Below are 21,719 nucleotides of genomic sequence, written 5' to 3' on the forward strand. Positions count from 1 at the left end.
ACTGAGTCACCTGTATGTTTCTGAACTTTCTGCTCAAAGAAAAAAAAGGCATTTTTAACCTTTCCTTATATAAATCACTTGCACTCTGCATAAACTTATAAAGCAGTTTAAGCATGGTATCTTCACAGTAAGAAAAGATTTATTTTTTATGACTTTGCATTATATACATTATATATGTACAGATAATAACCAAAAATCTTTAGAGCAATGTACTAGAGTCCATTTTCCAGCATCAGGTTCCAATCATATATGTGAAAATTATATGTTTTTACTTAAATCTGCTTTTACTGTTACTAAGGTTAAAGATGTTCTCAAATGTTCACTGGCAATCTGGATGTTCCTTTGTTCTATTGCCTATCCTTTGCCTGTTTGGAAATTGGTTTTTATGACTTGTCCATGAACTCACAAGAGTCCTGTGTAGTGTGGATAGAAACACGGTATCTGCCTTATTTGTTACAAATATATTTCTTATTTTCACAATCTGATTATGCCAGTCAGATAAACATTTAATTATTATATGGTCAAATATATCTCTTTCTTTTACAATTGGGTTTCCTTATCTTCTTTGAAAAGTTACCCTCAGAACTTCCAGTCTAGATGGAGGCACAGGAACCCACGGCTCACCTCCTCACACAATTACACCAAAAAGTACAACTAAACTACAAAACAACTACCACTCAAAACTGTCAGAAAATTGAGCCGTGTGAAAGTCAGACAACCACGGAATTAAAGAAGTCACATTCGCTCAGATGGGTAAGAGGGGTGGAGATGCCGAATAAACAGTCCCACACCCATGTGTGGTAGATAAAAATCGGGAAGGTTATCTCAGGAGCAAGTGATCCATAGCACACCAGATCCCCCAGCCCAGGGTTCCAGTGCCAGGAATGTAAATCCCCATAACGTCTGAATATAAAAACCAGTGGGGGTTGGGGCAGCAGAAGAAATTGAGGGATTCTCAGTTGTCTCCTCTTCAAAGGTCTGCAATGGACTCTGGATTTAAAACTCACTTCCTCTGGGCTCTAGCACCAAGACAGCAGCTTGGAGGGTACCAGTGGCATATGGGTAGAAATGAAGTGTCTGGCCTCAGGGAGAGTGCCAGGGGACAGCTTCCTCCTGGACAAAACTCCAGAGGCCAGGCAGTGGCCATTGTCCCTTTTCAGAGCCATGCCTCCCACAGTCACAAAGTAGAGACACCACGTCTGAGACTCCATCAACCTGATTCAAATGGTCCACCCCACCTTGATGACTGACTATCTAAGGCTCCGCCCTATCCAACTCACCAGTGCACTTTTCTACACAGGCCATGCTACTGAGACAGGAAGTCAAAGCTGCTCTACCTAATACATAGAAACAAACACAGGGAGGCTGTCCAAATGAGGAGACAAAAAAATGTGGCCCAAATGAAAGAACATAACAAAACTCAAAAACAAAGAACTAAACAAGCCCTAGCTGGTATAGCTCAGTGGATTGAGCATGGGCCTGTGAACCAAAGGATTGTGGTTCAATTCCCAGTCAGGGCACAGGCCTGGGTTGCAGGCCAGTTCCCAGCAGGGATGCATGAGAGGCAACCATACATTGATATTTCTCTCCTTCCCTTCCCCTCTAAAGATAAATAATTTTTAAAATCTTAAAAAAAGAAATGTGATATTACCTTAAAAAAAAGAACTAAACGAAATGGAGATAAGCAATTTATCAGATGCAGAGTTCAAAACACTGGTTATTGGGATGCTCAAGGAATTCATTGGGTACTTCAAGAGCATACAAAAGACCTCGGCAGAAATCAAGGTTACACTAAGTGAAATAAAGAAAAACTTACAGGGAAGCAACAGTGGAGTGGATGAAGAAGAGAATCAAATCAATCTTTTCGAACACAAAGAAGAAAAAAATCAGTCAAAACAATAATAAGGAAAAAGATCTAAAAAAAAATGAAGATAGGGTAAGCAACCTCTGGGACAACTTCAAACATACCAATATTTGAATTATTTGGAAGGAAGAGAAAGAGTAATAAATTGAAAACTTATTTGAAAAAATAATGAGAGAGAACTTCATTAATTTGGTGGAAGAAACAGACATAAAACAAGTCCAGGAAGCACACAGAATCCCAAACAAGATGGATGCAGAGAGGCCCACACCAAGACTCACCATAATTAAATTGCCAAAGGTTAAAGATAAAGAGAGAATCTCAAAAGCAGCAAGAGAAAAAGCAGAGAGTTATCTACAAAGGAGTTCCCATAAGACAGTTAGCTGATTTCTCAAAAGAAACTTGTAGCCTAGATAGGCCTGGCAAGAAGTGTTCAAAGTAATAAAAGGCAAGGACCTACAACCTAGATTACTCTATCCAGCAAAGCTATCATTTGGATGGAAGGGCAGATAAAGTGATTCCCAGACAAGGTGAAGCTGAAGGAGTTCATCATCACTAAGCCCTTATTATATGAAATGTTAAAGGGACTCAAGAAAAAGATGATAATCAAAATCATGAACATTAAAATGGCAATAAATTCACAACTATCAACAACTGAATCTACTAAACAAACTGAGCAAATAACCAGAACAGAAACAGAATCACAGGTATGGAGATCGTTTGGACTGTTCCTAGCTGGGAGGGGGAAGGAAAACGAGGGAAATGATGCAGGGAGTAACAAGTACAAATTGGCAGGTACAGAATAGTCAGGGGGATGTTAAGAACAGTATAGGAAATGGAGAAGCCAAAGAACTTGCATGACCCATGAACATGAACTGGAGGTAGGGCAGGGGAAGCAACTGCCGGAGGGAATGAAGGTTACCGGATGGAGGAGGGCAAAGAGGGAAATGCTGGGGTGATTGTAATAGCATAAACATTAAAAAATATTTTTTAAAAGCTACCCTCAATTACTGGATTACAATAAATAGTCTTCAAATTTTTCTACTACAATTTGACATTTAAATCCTGAATTCATTTATGATTTCTTTATGAATATAGTATCACATAAAGAAATCAACCTTATTTAGCTCCCAGTATATAGCCAAATTTTCCCACATAAATGAATCACCACCTTCAGTGAAATTATCTGTTTATGGCATGGTATTCAAGTGATAAATTCTCATATATTCTGAAAGACTTCTGAACTCATTAAATCTTAAGTTCAGATATCTATTAGTCTATTTCTATGTCAATTCCATATTGTTATTTAACAGTAATTTTAAAATATTTAGTTATAAAAACATTTAGTTATAAAATATTTCAGTTATAGAAATAACAAAATATTTATTTATTTCTATGGTATCAACATAGAAATAGTCAAGTCCCTCACCCCCAGAGCCAGCCAGGAATTCTTAATTATAATTATGTTGTCTTGTTATTCTCTGGTATTTACCACTATTTTTTAATTAACATACAATTTATATGTATGTATACATAGTAAAATAGAAAAATAGCATGTGTACAGTGTGATGCTTTTGACAAATGTGTGTACTCTCGTAACCCACACCCAAACAAAGTACAGCACACTTCGTCCACCTGTGTTCCGTTTCTGGCATTTATTTGTCTCTATAAGCTATAAAATGATGTAGTTCACACCGACACCAAACCCCACTCCCAACACAAAAAACACACATGCAGAAAAACTCGAGTCGATTTCCTATTTGGAAGTGACACTTTTATAATACTAAGTCTGCAAAACAAAAAACATGGCATATCTTTGTATTAGTTCAGGTCTTAATTTTATTTCCTTCAATACTGTTATGGACTGAACTGTGTCCCCCAGAAAAGATAAAGTCCTAATCCCAGTCACTCAGAATCTTGCTTTATTTGGAGGTAGGGTTCCTCTGGTGTAAAATATGTCTGGTATCCTCATAAAACAAGCATGTGAGGACACAGTGGCACCCAGGGAGAGCACCACGCGATGACGAATGCAGACAGGAGTACGTGGTGGCTGGCTAAGGAACACCAAAGTCTGTCAACAAAGCACCGCAAGCCAGGGCCAGACAAAGGAGCCCCCCCCTATGCGTTTCAGAAGGAGCATGTCCACACCCGACTCCTGACATCTCACCTCCAGAGCCGTGAGACAATGAATTTCTGTGTCTCACAGCTCTGGGGTTTAAGCCAATGAGTTTGTAGCACTTTGTTACAGCAGACCCAAGAAACTAATACAAATTATTATGAAGTATTTTTCTATACATAGGTCTTCCCTTTTCATTTGGTCTTAAATATCTTATACTTTTTGGTCACTACTGTGAATACAATTTTTTTCCATTTCCATCTTTAGCATTACTATTAAGATACAGCTTATATACTACTTATGTGTTCTAATATCTACCCACCCTAACAAAATTCTTAATAATTCTATAAGGGCTTTTAGTCTTTTTTGTTTGAGTCATTTGGACTGATGGATACATAATCACATTACTGACAAACAATGTTATCTCCTTTTATTACAAATACATTATCTTATGTCACAGAAACTTCAATATACACAAACAACAGTAATAGTGGGTTACCCTGTTTAAAAATAGATTTACAATATCTATGTGGTATTTTTTCTTCTTCTTAAAAGAAAAACACCACAAAGATATGGACAACAGTATGGTGATTACCAGAGGGAAAGGGGGGTTGGGGGTGGAAGAGAGAAAGCGGGAGACAGATAGTGATAAAAAGAGACCTGACTTTGGGTGTTGCACACATGATGCGGTGTGCAGATAATGTGTTATAGAGCTGTACACTTGAAACCTGTGTTTGTATTAACCAATGTCACCAATAAATCCAATTAAAACCTCACTTAGGAATTTCATTTGTGATGAAGAACTTTATTTTTAAAAACCTTTCTATCTTTAATTATGTTGATAATTCTTGATGCTTTAGTACCATTGTCTATCTATTTAATCATGATACATTACTTATAGAGACACTATTTTTACTTATATGTTTACATTTTAAGATTTTCTACATTTATACTATTGAGAACGCACCATAGTTCTTTTATACAATGTTACTGGGCTTTACTATTAAAATGCTGCTAGTGTTTCATTAAAAAACAATGCAGAAGTTTCCATATTTTCCTTTGATCTAGAATTATTCAAAATGTATTGGAATTAACTGCCCTTTAAATTGAGTAGTTAACCCATCTGGGCCAGGTCCTCCCAGGACTGATCTTTAACCTTTTTTCAAGTATCTTTTATGAAACTGAGTTACACATATCCAGATGTTTTATACTTCTTTTTGGATCAACTCTGGAAATGTATGGATAGTATAGAAATAACCCATTTCCTCTGGATCAGGGATAGGCAGACCACAGCCCTGGGTTAAAATCAGCCCACTACCCGTTTGCCGTGTGTGCCGAGAACAGCTTTACAGATGAACACTTGGAACTGATTTGATGATGATGATGAGCACTATCTCCAAACCCCAAGTAAGTGAAATATATCCCAAAGAGGGGAGGTGGCATTGTACAATAATTTTTTTAATTTCATCAGTGCAAATCTGTGGCAATTTCTTGTTATATAAATGCCTGTATAATATTCTGGTGGCCTACAAACACTAAAATACTATCAGACCTTTTACAGAAAAGTTCATCGATCTCCACTTCAGATGATCAAATTTATTGCTATAGATTCGTGTAATATTTCTTAAAATCTTTCTAATCCATTCCACAGCTGTGGTTATATATATCTTTCCTCTTTCTTATTCTTGTATATTGTGCCCTCTCATTTTCTTCTTTACTTTGGCTTGGGAGGAGTTTACCCATTACTGATCTTTACAAATAAAAAGCTTGGTTTCATTTTTAAATAATCCTGCACAATAAAAGCAATGAAGGAAATATGTTTTCCTATGAGAGTATCTTTAGCTGCACCCCACAGAATTGATTAAAAGTCCTCCATTTCAATACCTCACAATGGTTTTATACTCAGTCTTCCACCCAGAGATTATTTCAAGATTTAATTTTTAAGTACTTAAGATTACTTTAGTGGCTTTTCGTTAATTCATAATTAATTTGTAACAAGGAAATAATACCTGTATAATCTTCATAGCTTTTTAATTCTAAGATTTTTTATGGCCATGTACATAACCAATCTTACATGGTATTTTCAAAAGGATGAATATTCTCTACTTGCAAAATACAATATTCTGCAATACTTTCATGAATAATAGTAACTGCCTTAATAAAATCATTTCTAATCTTTAGTATTTTTTAACTTCTAGATCTGTTAATTTCTGAAAAGGATGCATTGAAATATCCTATTAAAGAATGAAGTTGTTCTGGTTACTTTGCTTTTTACACTTGGCTATCGTAGTTATTCCATAAATATCCCAAACACTAAAGTTGTTTAAAAACACAAACTGGCCTTCTTTATCTCAAAGACTAAAAAACTAAAATGTAGAAAATAAGCAGCAAATGTATTTTTGAACACGATTAGCTGAATAGCTAGAAAGGGCTAATTCATATTTCAAGACACCACAGGGGCTTTAAACGGGCTATTCCTTTCCTCATAGTCAATTATTAATATTAATAATTACTATTAAAAACACAAAAATGTCATTAATTAGTGTCAAGGTCTGAGAAAAAGAAACTTACCATCATCGGAAAAACTACTGCGGCAGCTGAAGCTTTTATTACCCATAAAAGAACCAGACAAGTGAGCTGAATGACTGTGAAAATATGAACCTTCCAGAGGGGCACATAGCGGAGGTATATCAGATCGGGCTGATGCTTGGCGGGCATTCCAAATAATTTTATACGGTCAAAAAACTATGTGCAAAATGAGAAACAAAACAAGAAAACATTTTCAACGATAATCTCATTTCTGCTACCTAAGGAAAGAAATTACATTCAAAACAGAATTTTCTGATTGAAACTTTCACTTCCTTGATTTGTTCTGATAGTATAGGAAAATGTTTCAGTATAGAACATCTGGACAAAAGGTGGGAAAAAATCAAGGCAATCACGTGAACCAATGCAATTAATTTAATCAGAAATGCTTTCATTTAGGTGATTAAAATATTTAGGTAAATTTGACTTCTATACTCAAATGCATGAGCCATTTAATCTGTGAACTTGGATTTAGTATGTTCAGTCAAGAGTAACAATCCTACAAGCTTTTTTCTGACCAGCATTAACAGTTCCATGAAAATACCCTCATGTAACAATTTACTAATTTTCACCCACTGAAAAGGAAACTGTGAGCAAATTCCTTGGTCTTTTTGAACTTTAATGTTCTCATTTATAAATTGGGATGAGATCAGCCCTACCTACCCCATAAAATTATTGTCAAAGAAGTGAATTAATGAGATCATTTCCTGACCAACGGTGTCAAAAAAATCAGGATGCTGCCTTTGAGAAATCTGACCAGCCAAGAGCTGGCGGCTTTAGACAACATGCTTTTCACTACAGCAGGCAGTCACAGGGCACTAACCATGCTTTATGAGCCAAATTTATTACACTAAGATTGGATCGATACCAATCTTAATAAATTTCATCAGGTTGTTTTCCAGGAAGTGCGTGAAATAAGACAAAACAGACTGGTGAAATCACTGGGTTCCAGCCTTGGCTCCATTGCTTACTTGGTTAAGAACTCTCAGTGAGTCTCTCCATTTCTGCTTCCTGATTTACAAAATTAGTATTTCTTCCTTTCCTGCCTGCCTCCCAATGTTGTTCTGAGGATCACAGAAAAAAAATCCTGATACTAGCTTTGTAAACTGGATTGTACCATACAAATGCCAGGTACCGCTGTTTTTATGAAAAACTAACATCTACCTTTTCATTTGAAGCACTGAAATTGGTATTTGGCATGTCAGAGACAGAACTTTTACCTCATTCCAGTCCTCTGGATCTTCCCTCATACTACACCAGTGTTTAATGACAGAGGGCCTTTCAATGACTTTAATTAGAAATAGGTGGGACCATATCAGTTCGTGGGCTCATTCTGAAGGGAAAAAATGTGTAGCTAATAATCACACAGAAAATGGGGATTTGAAGTCACTAGTTAACCTGCCCTCAAAATATTAGAGTTTAGAATAAATCACTACCATCATAAAAATAATCTCTGCAAATTAAAAAATTAAGTTTTTCTACAAAATCATTACATAGCAAAGACTTACCTGGATTCCTTTTAATGAAGAGACTCCCATATAAAGGAAAACACCATAGAGAACAGGCATTGGAATAAACTGTAAGTAAAATGCGCATAGTCAGAACCCATGCTACTGAAACAATCTCACAGTAATAAATACACAAAAACACAGACAGTGAATACCTACTGGGACAGAATTAAATGACCTTTTCAGTAATGAGATCTGACTTTTCTATGAATAAGAGAAATGCTAGTCAATAATGACCTCCTTGGAAAGGATTTATCTTCTAAATACAGGTTCCTTCCTAAAAGGGGGCGGGGGGCATTGGCGTGGGCATGTTCAGTGGTCAAGAGATTGAGCATAACAATCAGAGTGTTTGTGTTAAAGACCCAGTTAGCCTCTTATTCAGCCTTAGCTTCTCTGTGCTTTAGTCTCCTATATCAGAATGCAACAAAATTTAAAGAACTCAAATACATAAAATACTGTATCCATCACTCAAACATCATTAGCCGTTATTACTTACGATCACTACCCTGCTGTGACTTTTACACAGTACCATTTACTGAATATAATAATTGAATTCTGCTCCCAAAAGGAAGTTCTTATAACTTTGGCAATTAGGAGGACCCCAAACCACCTACCTAGTCCACACCCAGGCATCCTACGAGAAAGCCATCAACAGACCCCATGCATTTACTCAAAACCCACAGTCGGTACTCCCCCCCGAAGGGAGAGCTCCAGAGGAATCTCTACTAAACACTCTATTATGTCCTTCCTAAAAAAAGTAACCAAGGAAGAGGAAAAAATGCTAAAAACCTAATCAATATACTTGGGAAATTTCAAGAAAATATTTTTATCCAAAAAGCAACTTTAGAATGCTAAGAAAAGTGAATAAACAGAATGAAAAAAGCCCCTGAAAATGAAAGATATTGATACCCACACTGTACCCACATACACATGTGGGAGACAGATAGTCACCACATTAGAAATTAGAAGAAAATTTTAAATAGTTATTTTTAATTCACTTTAAAATGCTAAACCCAATACAAATTTACATTTTTATGAAAAGTATGATTTCCAAAAAAGCTTGAGTGATATTAAAACGTGAGAGAAGTAGCATCGTTTGTATTCCTGTAAATCTCTTTAGCAGAGACAACCAAATTCTCTTCTCTGTATGTACATTCAGTCTACTACAATACGTTTTTCTGGCTGAAGTGTATGAAGGAAATCCAGCCGCATTCAGTTATAGGACTGGAAAAAGAAGGATATGGCAGACCCCTGAGAGGGTGTCAGGGACCCCCAAAGGTCCTTGGACTAGACTTTGAAAATTATTGTTTTTGGTAAAAGTATCCAGTCTAAAGATAATAAAAGTGAAAAATAAAATTATGGAAGTATATATAATTGTGGTAACTACCAAAATAACTTAAAAGACCAAAAAAAGTAAAAAGTTTACCTCTGAATAGTTGCTTTCAGGAAGTGAAGAGTAACAGGGAGACTGCTTTTTATTTTAGAGCTTTTATGATAGTCTCCCTGATTTTTTTCTGCCTATATGCAGTTACTACCAAAAAAAGTTTAAAACTGTAAGAATTTAAAGGGCAACCTTTGTCCATAGGGGACAGCATCCTCCTAAGAGTGTGTATTTTTCCTCCTATCCAAAGCACTTCTCACAATACACTCACCACGATGCAGTAATTGCCCATTTACCTCTGTTTCACCGAGACCACTAAGTTCTTAAAAGGAGACAGTAATGTATTCTATTCATTATTGTTTCCCTAGAGCCCAACAGAACAGTAAGTACTCAACAAATACGTGGTGAATTAATTAGAGCTGCTAAAAAGTCTACAGAAATAGGCCAAAAATTCTAACATTTAACTATGATTTGTTTAGTTACTTCATACACGCACATTATATACTCCAAGCTTGTCTCCTAAATTTATAAATGGTATACAACTCTTCACTTAGTAATTTTGGTAACAACAAAAATAATAAAACACCAAGGGAAAATGCAGCTGAGCTCTTCCAGGATAAATAGAAAGTTTCAGATTTGATACTTAGCTATATTTACTACAGTTATTGTTACTTTTTTAAATTACTAAATTCAGTAGGATGTCTATGGCCAAAAACAGATGAGACTAAAAGATGTAAAGATATAAAGTGTAATTCCTTACATGCTTCATTTATTATAATATTAGTTGTTTGTGGTTTTTTACTGAGTGCTACTACTTTTGTTTCATTTAGTTTATTAGAAAGAATGCAGTAATTTAATTAATAGCAATATTATTTTTACATCTTAGTCAACTCAGTTTCATCTATTTTCAATACTTTTTGCAATTATCCTTACAAAATCATATATATATATATATATATATATATATATATATATATATATTCTTAGATCATTAACTAAGGAATGGATTAATTCCTTCCAAAACTCTATAGGCTTTAACACTAGCCTTTAAAAAAATTTTAATAGATAAATCTAATATTGTACCTAAATTCCTACTGTACTAAACACCATACCAAAATATTATTTTCCAAGGCTAGAAAATGAAACTAATTTTAGGTATCCTAACATTTTATTTCCATTCAACCAAGTATGAGTTTGATCGAAATAATGGGATTTTACCTTCAGGACTGAAGTCATAAACACAGACAGGCCCATTAGAATAAAAATTATTAGCCCTGTGACCCGCTGTTCACGAATTCCCAAAAACTTGGGTTGTTCCCCGGGAGCAGAACACTCGGACTCGAGTTTTAAGCTGTTGACGTGACTTATGGACAACACCGTTGCAGCCACAAACCACGGAAGCCCCATGACAGAGCAAACTCCCAGCATAACACCAACCACGAACAGGTCAAGATGGTAGCCAGCTCCTTTCTGAAAAATGAAATGAATGTGAATATTCCTAAGTCGAAATTGTCCTTTGGGGCTAAAATTCTAAACTGCTTATAAAGAAGGGAGAAATTCATTTTCATCTTACATCTTTTAATGTTTTAGTCATTATGAAAACACTCTAAACTCTTGAAGAAACTGAAATACTTGAGACAGAATTTTGAAGTTACCTTCAGTTTGTGCTCCTTTCTGTTTATGATGACGGCTGTAATCTGCTGATCCATGAAGATGAGAATGGTGCAGAGCAGAGCCGGAACGGCAGCTATTAACAAGGTCCACCAAGGGTTTTCTCCCAACGGGCTTATGAACCAGCCCCTATTTGGATCAGTAGGCTGTTAAAAACAAAAAAAAATTTATAGAAAAAAAGTTTCTTTCCCATGCTGCACAAAATTCCCATAGCACAAACTGCGTCTACTCCAAGACATGACAAGGGATCAGAAAGCCCGATTAAATCCTGGTATGTGTGGTGAGCTATTTGCAAAGACAACCACGAGGATTTTTCCCAAATCTAGACGCAGGTGCTATGTCCATGGGATTTAGCGACTCTTTCCATCTCGAGGTGGAGTTTATTTCCTCCTCTTGAGTCTGAATGATCTTATGGTTTACTTTAACCAACAGAATAAGGCCAACATGGCATCATATGATTTCTGAGTCTTTGATCTGAAAGGACCTCTGCACCTTCTTTCCTAACCTTCTTGGAACCCCCAGATTAAGTTGCTGAGTACACCTGGATAAGCGTTTTTAAGGATGAGACACCATGCAGTAAGAGAGAGACAGGTGACCAGCCCAGCTGTTTTAGCCATCTGAAGTCACAGGCATGTGAACGAGGTCACACTGCCCCCCATCAAGGCAACAGATGACTGTGGCTGTACAAAATAGCATAAACAAGAGACCAGGGCCCTACTCACCTAAGCACAGTACTAATACCACAGATTTATGAACAAATAATGGGTTGTTGTTTAAAGGGCTGCTGTTGTGGGGGGTTTATATACTAAACATATGTGGGGGGAATAGATAAATGAGCAGAGAAATAGATAAGTTAGACATGTCCCAACCTATTTCCTATAATGTAAATCAATCTCCCTACTAGGTCAGACTAAACTGCTTCAGAGACCAGTGACCAGAGCCAGGCCAGTGACCTTAGCACAAGCGGGGTCCTCAGGACACTATTTTTCCAAAGCATCTACTGACAAAAACCTGGCACTTTACCAGATGCACTTCCATTTGTTTCATTGAAAAAATTTTTTAAAGATTGTAGGAGAGTTTAATATTCTTGGAGGATTTTGGACATACTGAAATCTTAACATGTTTTCATTCCCTAGACTTCATATTAAGCCTGTTTTTCTTCATGAAAACATTTGTCAATACAAAAGGGAAATTCAGTATTTAATAATTCAGGTAGTCCAATTTTCCCATGTTGATATATATTAAACTGCTTCATATTCAGTACTGCACATATATAAAAGTATTTTACCTATACAATGCATATATTCTTAAGTGTTCCTTAATTTGTTTCCCTAGGTGTATTTTATGCCCCTGGAAATCAGTGTGCTCTAAAAGCTAGATCAATAAGTGAATAACAAGGATATATTTAAAAACCAGACTCAGAAAATGGGGCCATGACTACAGGAAATTACATCAGCATTTTGAACCAATATTATTTTATAGTTTAATTTACTGGTGAAATTAGGTAAAAATAGAATGACTTTCTTATTAGTCATCTTTTTATGGCCTAAAGTCTTTAGTAACTCAAAATCTATGTTTTTAACGAAGGTCTCTAAATGTTTTTATTATACACTCTTAGCAGCAAAAATAGTTTAAAATTTTTATACATAAAAGTGAGCATGTCTACTCCATGGCCCTGTACTCATTTACCTGTTATGTTACTTAATGGTTATCATAAAGTAAAGATTATAAGGCTTAATTTTTCTTATTTTTTAGATTAAAATACGAATAGACATTTTAAGTAATTTTGGTGTATCATTTTCCACCCATGCTCTCTACTTTGGAGACCACTGGTTTTAAAAAATATTACTTATTTTTATCCCAGTTAAAGGTTAAACAGATTAAAATTATCTTAATTACTTTCCTTAATTCTGATCACCTTTAAATCCTCTGCTTCTAAAAGAAGTCAATGCTAAATGTAAATATAAGCAGTGACACAAATACTTGACTCCAAGAAGAAATTCCAGAAATTATTCATAAACTACCACCTCTATCTTAGAAGGAAAGATAATTACTGGATGCTACATTATGCATATGGTATTTTATACACAAAAGAACTATAATTTGCTAATGAAAACAAAGGGTTCATGGATGATGAGGTAAAGCATCCTTTTTTGTGTGTGGAAAAACATTTGAATCTCTCCTAGTTCTGCTGGAATATGTTACGAGGAGCTTTCCAATTACTGTCAGATACACCACCCTTCCAGAAATTTAACTAGATGTCCTTGCTACTGATAAATTCAAGTCTGAAGTTACTTCTTTATAAAGGATAAAGAATGGTCCTTTTGCCTGGAAAGCACATCATGAACTCTAGCTATGAGAGCAGGGTCAAACTTTTTTAAGTTTCTCCCAATTCTTCATGGACATTTTCATTCATTCTCCAAAGTGGACTAGCTTCAATACCTTCTTGCTAATTTTCTAAACATATTGACTGTTGGCCTGTAGCTTTGCATCTTGCCTTTTTAAAAAATATATATGTGGGAAATCATTTTCCTTTCAAAGCATCTGCTTTTCAGAGAGACTGCATATTTTAAAAATAACTGCCTAGGAAGCGGAGTCTATTTAAAGTAGTTTGTTCATTCTTACCTCGAATTTTTCAGGAACATGAAGTTTAGGAGACGGAACTCCTACAAGGTAGTCAATTGCAACCATTATTACTATTGTGAGAAATATAGCAAAGTCACTGATTGTCGATCGCACCTATGTTAAAGGGATTAGGTTAATATAAACAGAAATATTACGTATCTTTTCTAATTAATTCATATCTTTCAGATCAAAATATGGCACTAGAAAGTGTAAATGAGGTTTCTAATTAGTGACAGTGTGTCAGTGAAATACATTTATATCTATTATTTTTTCCAAAAGTTAGTAAACAACATTTCACAACTAACCTACCACCTCTCAAATCATTATTTTCCTATTGCTAGCTCAGGCATGTAATAGACATTTTTCACTATGAATCATTTCTTTTTAATTATTTGACATAAAGTATTAACCTCAAACAATTTTTACTGTTTTGAAATAAACCAAGGAAGTGAAAACAAACAATGTGGCTTTTTCCAGAACCCCCAAAATTACATCCCAATTACCTTAGTAGGAAAATAGCGCTTGGTCTTAAATTGCTTGAGGAATGAAGACAGAAAAAATGTGGTGAAAAACAAGATAACACACCAAAAGAGTACATCTGGAATATAAGGCCCATGGTGACCACAAGCTGATCCTACGAATAAACCATGAAAGGTTTTACATTCCTGGAGAAAAGAGGGGGAAAAAAGAGATTAATAAGGATTCTCGGTTATCAATAAAATACTAATGGAATTTCACTGACTATAACACGCTACTGATTACAAGACACACCATTACTTTTTGTGTCATTTAGAAAGAAAAAAACACTCCCAACTCAACTTTAACACACCATCAATTGTTAAGACACATCCTGAGTTTAGCAATGTTATGGTCTGAGAAAACATATGCATCTTAAATCACTGAATTGAAACACGGTATTTTGCCAAGTTACATCATATTCTCCTTTCTTTCAACTTTATAGTTTCCTTTAATTAAAAGTTTATAGTGAGTATTAATTCCTAAAAGTTTTGTCTGCATTCTTGATGGTTTATAATTTTACTCTCTTTACTTCTCAACAAGTTCCTCACAACAAAAACAACAGGGAGAAAGTTACTACCACACCTCTTTCTGATGCTCAGTAAGAAATAGCTCTATTACTAAAATTCAAATCAGAAATGAAAACTACCGCTGGCTTTACTGACCTGCCTGATCCAAGATAGCAGGGTTAAAGCACCGACTATGAGTAGCACCTTGACTATTAGAATAATATTTGCGCTAATAAAATCCATAACAGAATCAATAACATAGCACAATATAATCTAGTTACAAAATTGGCTCCATCTTCCCTCTGGAGGTAGAAATAACTGAAAGGCGACCAGCGGTTAACCGGCACACATGCTGCTGAAGCACCCTTCCCCGCACTTGCATGCTAACAGACTCGTTTTACACCACGTGGTGTGCCCTGGACAAACGTGAACAGTCAGAGGTTCTGTTCTTCTCAATGTTATGTGCTGAGATTATCAGACCTACTCATTCACAACATGGATCATGAAAATAAAAGCTACAACTACAAAAAACAACCTGATAAAGCTGTTCTGGATGTCAAGAAAACACACTGAAAAGACCTCCATCTATAATATCGAGACATCCTATTTATGGTAAAATGACTGTTTTTAACAAATCACTTTGAGCACCCCTGTTAACTCTACCTCTTCTGTAACAAAAGTGACTTTTTCACCTGAAAGGCAAAGTATTAATCTAAGTTAACTACTGACATATAATGCTTTCAATCATCACTGTCCAACAGAATTTTCTGTGGTGACAGAATTGTTCCGTATCCTCACCATCCAGTAGAGCAACCAGCATTCACATAAGGTGAGAGAGAACGTGATATGTGGCCACAGCCACTGAGAAACCGAACTTTTAATTAGTTTATCTAACTTAAATTTAAATAGACACACATGGCTAATGACTGCCACACTAAACAACACAGACTTTAAATTATCAATGGAATAAAATTTCAGATGATAGACTTCCAATTACATAGTTAAGTGCTGTCACCTTTAGTGAGAAGAAAATGACCTAAAATTGCTTACGTGATATAAAAAGCACCTGAGAAGCTCAGGGAATCTTGGTGTTAAATGATACTGGTTGTATCACTTTACATCTTTACTCCTAAATCCCAACCTGGGGCACGTCCAAAAGGAATCATTCTAGGGCTAGGACACCATTTCCCAAACAGAATACGAGAGAAAGAGATACTATTCAGGACACAGTAGGTGTCCTGAACTCATTCTATGAGGACAGCTCATTCTATGATCTCCCCTTTCTCTCCCCTTAGTGCTTGGGTCAGGCTAGTCGCTACAAGTTATCAAGGTTCAGGTGTCGTTCAGGACATTTGCAGACCATCCCTGTCTTCTAAATAAGCTGTTCACAGAGCAGATGAACCAATAAACAGAAGGCAGGACGAGCAGATTTGGGCTGTTGGAACTGTCAGCTCCAGAATGTGCAGCCCCAGACCTAGTATAGGCTGCCTTTGAATTTATCAATCTAAGTGGAATTCAAAAGAAAAGTATATTCACATTTTTTAAATAATTCTATCTTGGAGCCCGAATATATTCCCTCTTCTCCTCCTACGGCAGCTTCATTTGTCTCCGCCTACACTTTTCCGTGCCCACACAAACGTGGTTACTCTCACTTGGTCCCCATAACACTATGTTCTGAAAACATACTATGTCCATCGATCAAGAAGAAAATGTAGGTCTCCTCGGAATAAGCTGAAGAAACCAGCTTAACAGTTGCAAAACACTATTTTATAACAGAAACACTATTTTACTCACAGAAACAGTGAGGTTCCTCCAGGAAACATCATTCGCTGTTATATTCCTTTCTTCCCACGCCTTCAGAGTCTCGTTGCTGGGGTTGGGAGGCTCGACACACACACATCTGAGAAATCAGAATAGGGTAACACTTTTAGGATCCGGTACTTCGCGTTTTTTACATTTTATAAAACAGGTCAAAATGGTAGCTTTTAACATTTCCTATGTTGTTAACGCTATGAAGACTAGCAAAATGAAAACACATCAGGAACAACAGAATGCAATGAGGTCTGCCTTACATAATAAATAAAACATAACTAATACAAATAGCAGTAAGGTGTTTACTTAGTGAAACTAGCTGGACACATCCCTTTCGGGGGCGGGGCGGTTATTAAATCTAATCCACTTAATCCGCATAGGAACTGTGGCTGCCTTCCCATCTACACAAACAACATGCAGATTCCAAAAAAAAAGTTATCCTCCCAGTAGTAACTTTTTGTGCTCTGACAAGCCCCACCTACTCATCCTTTACTGATCTAAGATTCACACTTAGAGAAATAAGTAACAACACAGTTTTTCACCAGGACAAGAGTAGAAGAGTCATTAGGGGGGAAAGAGTTTTAGTTCACACCCAGATGAACTAATTCAACCAATTAAAAAAAAAGCTAGAAACAGATACACATGCAAAGCAATCTGTACATGTGGATTTAAAAATGGAAAACAAACAGGAATGTTCCCAATTAGATGACAGCTTGTTTAAGAAGAGGCAAGCGGCTGGGCTTTGGATTCAATCCAAGCTCTGTTATTTACTAGCTGTTTGACCAAAGGCAAGGTTTAACCTCCATGAGACTTTCTTCATACGTATGAATAATTAAGTAACACTACCACGTGGATTATGCAACGTTCCTAGAAATTGCTCACAGAATGTTAACTGAACAAAGGCTGTTCACAGGTAATTTAGCCAGAAGGAAGCATCGCTTTTTCTGACAGTAATATAAAAAACAAGCTCCATAGAGTCGAAGGAGCAGCAAAAAAAGACAACAAAAAATAACATTAAAAAAATTAAATAGTGCCAGAGTAAAGAAGATACACAAAACAGATTCAGCATCAAAGTGTCTGTCACTAATATTTTCAAACAGGTCAGTATCTTAAAGGAATTTTCATACCCCTCCCTACCCTGAGCAAGGCAGGCAAGGGAAGGAGGAAGACAAACAGGAAGGAACAGGAAGGATACAGGCATGTGGACATTAGGTGGGTAGAAGGAGGGAAGTGGTGTTCTTGTTATTTGTTGGTAACCACATTTCTCCGTGTCAGTCAATCAAATGCAGAATCACATTTATGGAATAAAAATGATTGAATTTGTTCGACTGAATTTATGTCCATTGAGTGCTTTGGTAAAATCTCATCCATAACAAGTCAACCTTCACATAGCTCCTTGGATAATTTTAGCTAGATACAGAGTGAGCATCACATTGGGAAAAAAAATCCATTCTTAGCTTCAGACATCTCTGCAAAAATACTTGTTAATTTTAGAGAGAAAAGAAACACTTACGAGTAGCTGGTCAGTTCATTTAAATTGTTGTGCATATTAAATGCATATATTTCTCCTAAATGAAAGAGCTTCTCCAAAGCCTCGTAGATGAATATGATACAAATGAGAGCTGCGAAAGCCTCCTCTGTAAATCGAGTAATATAGCACACGAGGCTGCTGGCATCTGTGGCAACCAAAACAATGCACAAGAAAGAAGTCCACAGACCAATACTGGTTCTTAAAGACAAATAGGAAAGCTGATAATCTCTGTTTAGAAAGAAAAATGTGCACATGATCAGCATATACACACAGAATAGTACTTACACTTAAAATTCTCATAACGAGCAATAGGAACAGTATAACAATGTAAGATTCCTAGAGAATAAATTATAGAGTAACAAAATAATGACTAAAGAAAGCCCTACGTGTTTTTCTGCTTCAAATGAAGACTGGCTTTTTATGAACAGACTTAATTCTTACATTTTACTTACATAAAAGATTCACAGTGAAAACCTACTAGGCAGTAAATATTTCAAAACCAAAGACCTCACTTCGGAAAAGTTATGCGGAGTCAATGGCAGAGAAGCAGTCTGCACACCAAGTGAGTGCGACTCTCTCAAAGGGCCCAGCCACTCTACTGTCAACACGGTAATCACACCGCTGCCCCACTGTCACGGTCACTGCTGCCGCCACCACCCCCTCCTCTACCACCAGGATCTCCAGAGGAAGGGACTTCATTTTTTAAATTTCAAGTGAGAAGTTACTCCCACAGCGCCTAAAACACTTTAAGTCCTTGCATTCTTGATCAGTCTACGTAGCGTTGCCAGATCAGAACCAGAATCAGCTGGTTCAGTGAAGAAAGAATCAGAGGAGGAGGCGTTAAAGGGATCAAGCATTTAATAGCACCGGGTTGTTTCAGGCTGAAACATTCAGTTGCATTTACGCCACAAAAGGAGCAGTACTGGCCATGTCCAATTCCGAGCGTACGAACTACAGAGCCCAGCACTGGTTTCCACTGCCCACCACCCTGCTGGTGGGAACTGACACTCCCTTCGACGGCAGCAGTGCCCTCTGTTGAACCGGCCCTCAAGATCCACCTTCCTAAACTCCTCTTATGAAACCAATACGCCATCTAATACACAATTCAGACTAACACTTTCTTACTGCGTCCGAATCTAACAGCACAAAAAATTTGTATTGCCCCTCAAGTGATGTGCTTATCCATATTCAAATGCGTTGATTTTATACCCAGGGTGACTGGGACAGAGATGATGACAGGGGCCAGAGTAGGGTCGACCACATAGTGACACAAAAATATTAAAAACATATCTATTGATCAGATCTTCTTTTTCAGTGATTAATAATATACAATGTACTTTTACCTAAAGTCAAGAAACAATATATAATTATACACATATAAACACATGTGACAAGGAGGTAACTATTACGTACCTGCAAAATTTAAATAAAATTTTTTCAAACACTAAAACGGGACCTGTACTCCCCAATATTGTTAGAGGTTGCCCAGCAAACAACGAGTAGGCAATCCCAGTTAATGACGCTCCAAAAAGAGACTCTATTGCACTCTGTTTAAGGAAAAAAGAAATGGATAAAAGCAATACATCATAAACATACCTCTAATCTATTATGATACATGTAATGAACATCTGCAAAATAAAGACTAATTAAATAGTTAAAAATATAAAGCAAACCAAACTTTGAGTCTCAAATTTAAATTCTGAATACAGAAGATTAAAAGTGCATTTTAAAAACACAAGTAAAACTGCTTTGTTTCTGCATATTAAATTAAAAGTGAACTTTTGACATCAACTTTGATTCAAAACTCAGTACCAGGAAAGGCAAGGAGAGAGGAATGAATGAGAGACAGACATAGAGGCTTCAGTGTGATATACAGATGCTTTAAGCCTGAGCGGAGTACAAAGATTCATACATAGTTTGAATATTTTTGTATGTCTGAAATAGTTCATTTAAAACATAGAAAACATATTGAATACTCAATATCCTGTTAGGAAAAAAGACTACTTCAAACAGATAAGAAATTAACATGCAATCATATTGTTCTCAAATCGATTTCTGAAGAATAATTTTCCACATATGTTAAAGACATTAATCTAATATGACAGGCTTAACAAATAGCTTTCAAAAATAAAATGCTTAACATAAATAAAGTAGATGGAAAACTCTCTTTATAAAACTGACAGCAATCATAAATGAGGAAGTATCTTACTGTTATTTAAATGTGGTAACAGAAGATAAAATGAGAAAATCAAAAGACTCAGAGATGTTAAATCAAAGCTAGTAACCAATTTTATACCACTACCCACATTACATAACTTCAGATTATTAGATAGTAAGGGGGTTAAACTAGGCCACTAGACAGAGGGGAAGGACCAGAAAGAATAGTTTACCATTCTCAGAGATCAAGGTCAAATGGAGCGCACTATCAAGAAAGGAAAAGCCCATCATCACTAAGTAAAAGCAAAGAGAAGACACTGTGAGAAACAGCCCCAGGAACAGGGGGGCAGCCCAGCGGCTGGCCAGGAGTAGGGCTGGAGAACCAGACCCGAAGGGGAAGACTGCTTCCGACTGGGTGGGAGGCGGTGGTCACACCTGGGACTTTGAGCCCACGTTCTCTCATGTTTTAAAGTGGGTGGTGGTCGCCAGGAGAACTTAATGAAGCAGCGTCTGGGAAACAAGCCTGGCATTGGGCATATGGAATGCACTCAATAAATGGTAGCAATCCTCATCATTAGCAATAAACAGCACCTCCCAGAATCAAAGGGCAAAATAATAGTATGCAGTGCAGGTACTATTTAACTATTCGTAGAAAAATAGGATCAAACCAACATACAAACTTGACTTTTGGCAAAATGAAAAGGTGCCATGTTAACAGTACAGGTGTTAACTATATAAGCTTTTCTTGCCCACAGATGCTGTTTGTCCTGGAAGACACTGCTAAACCATTGTGAAACCCTTAGTTACAACAGAATATGCATATTTACACATGAAATGGTATCTAGAAATAGAAAGCAAAAAAAAAATGAGATGAAAAGCAAAGAGATGGCAAATAAAGAAATACTAATGGGGCAGATAGGCACAAAATTACAGTTTCCCTCCCCATCGCTGTTCTGAGAAGCATAAATGGCCACAGGAAGATCTTCCTTCCCACTCTCGACCCCTCCTGCCACATGTATGGGGTCCTTTACCCAGTCCTATTTTTCTTTCTAAATTTTAAAATGCTTCTGCATTCATGCCCAAACTGCATCAGGTCTTTCCCTGAAGAAATCACAGGCCCACTTCCTGACACCCCCACCCCACGTGCAGAAGTTCTGTTTTACCCACGCAAAGCCCCACCCTTCTCTTCCACGTGTACCTCTCTCCACTGCATGGCACCGAGGACTCTCTGCTAGCCTTCCCTCCTCAAGAACCTCTATTTTGGTATTTGCAAAACTACATCATCATCCTGCCTCTTCTTTTAGAGGTCTGAGAGGGCGTTTCCAATTTGCTGGGCCATTTTCTCCCTCATTCTCATTCCGTAAACGTGAGTAACTTCCCAATTTTCCCTCGCCTTCCCTCACTGTCCATTCCCTCCCTGGTTAGCCTCATCCAGTCTCAGCCTCG

The 21,719-nt window shown here is 36.7% G+C and overlaps 1 protein-coding gene across 14 annotated transcripts in view; it reads right to left on the minus strand.

Annotated features, from left to right (window-relative positions):
* SLC4A7 (solute carrier family 4 member 7) overlaps nucleotides 1–21,719 on the minus strand; it is a 96,807-nt gene that overhangs the window by 10,011 nt on the left and 65,077 nt on the right. For all 14 annotated transcript variants that reach the window (XM_053669242.1, XM_053669240.1, XM_053669237.1 and 11 more), the window contains 9 exons: nucleotides 19,530–19,663; nucleotides 18,099–18,344; nucleotides 16,568–16,673; nucleotides 14,252–14,413; nucleotides 13,749–13,862; nucleotides 11,108–11,269; nucleotides 10,671–10,922; nucleotides 8,072–8,140; nucleotides 6,549–6,722 (listed from right to left, as the gene is read on the minus strand). In XM_053669242.1, coding sequence (XP_053525217.1) covers nucleotides 6,549–6,722; nucleotides 8,072–8,140; nucleotides 10,671–10,922; nucleotides 11,108–11,269; nucleotides 13,749–13,862; nucleotides 14,252–14,413; nucleotides 16,568–16,673; nucleotides 18,099–18,344; nucleotides 19,530–19,663 — 1,419 coding nt within the window. The remainder of the gene's footprint in view (nucleotides 1–6,548; nucleotides 6,723–8,071; nucleotides 8,141–10,670; nucleotides 10,923–11,107; nucleotides 11,270–13,748; nucleotides 13,863–14,251; nucleotides 14,414–16,567; nucleotides 16,674–18,098; nucleotides 18,345–19,529; nucleotides 19,664–21,719) is intronic.

Source organism: Artibeus jamaicensis, unplaced genomic scaffold (assembly GCF_021234435.1).
Source record: "Artibeus jamaicensis isolate MK-2021 breed Jamaican fruit bat unplaced genomic scaffold, CSHL_Jam_final contig_519, whole genome shotgun sequence".
NCBI classification, from domain to species: Eukaryota; Metazoa; Chordata; class Mammalia; order Chiroptera; family Phyllostomidae; genus Artibeus; species Artibeus jamaicensis.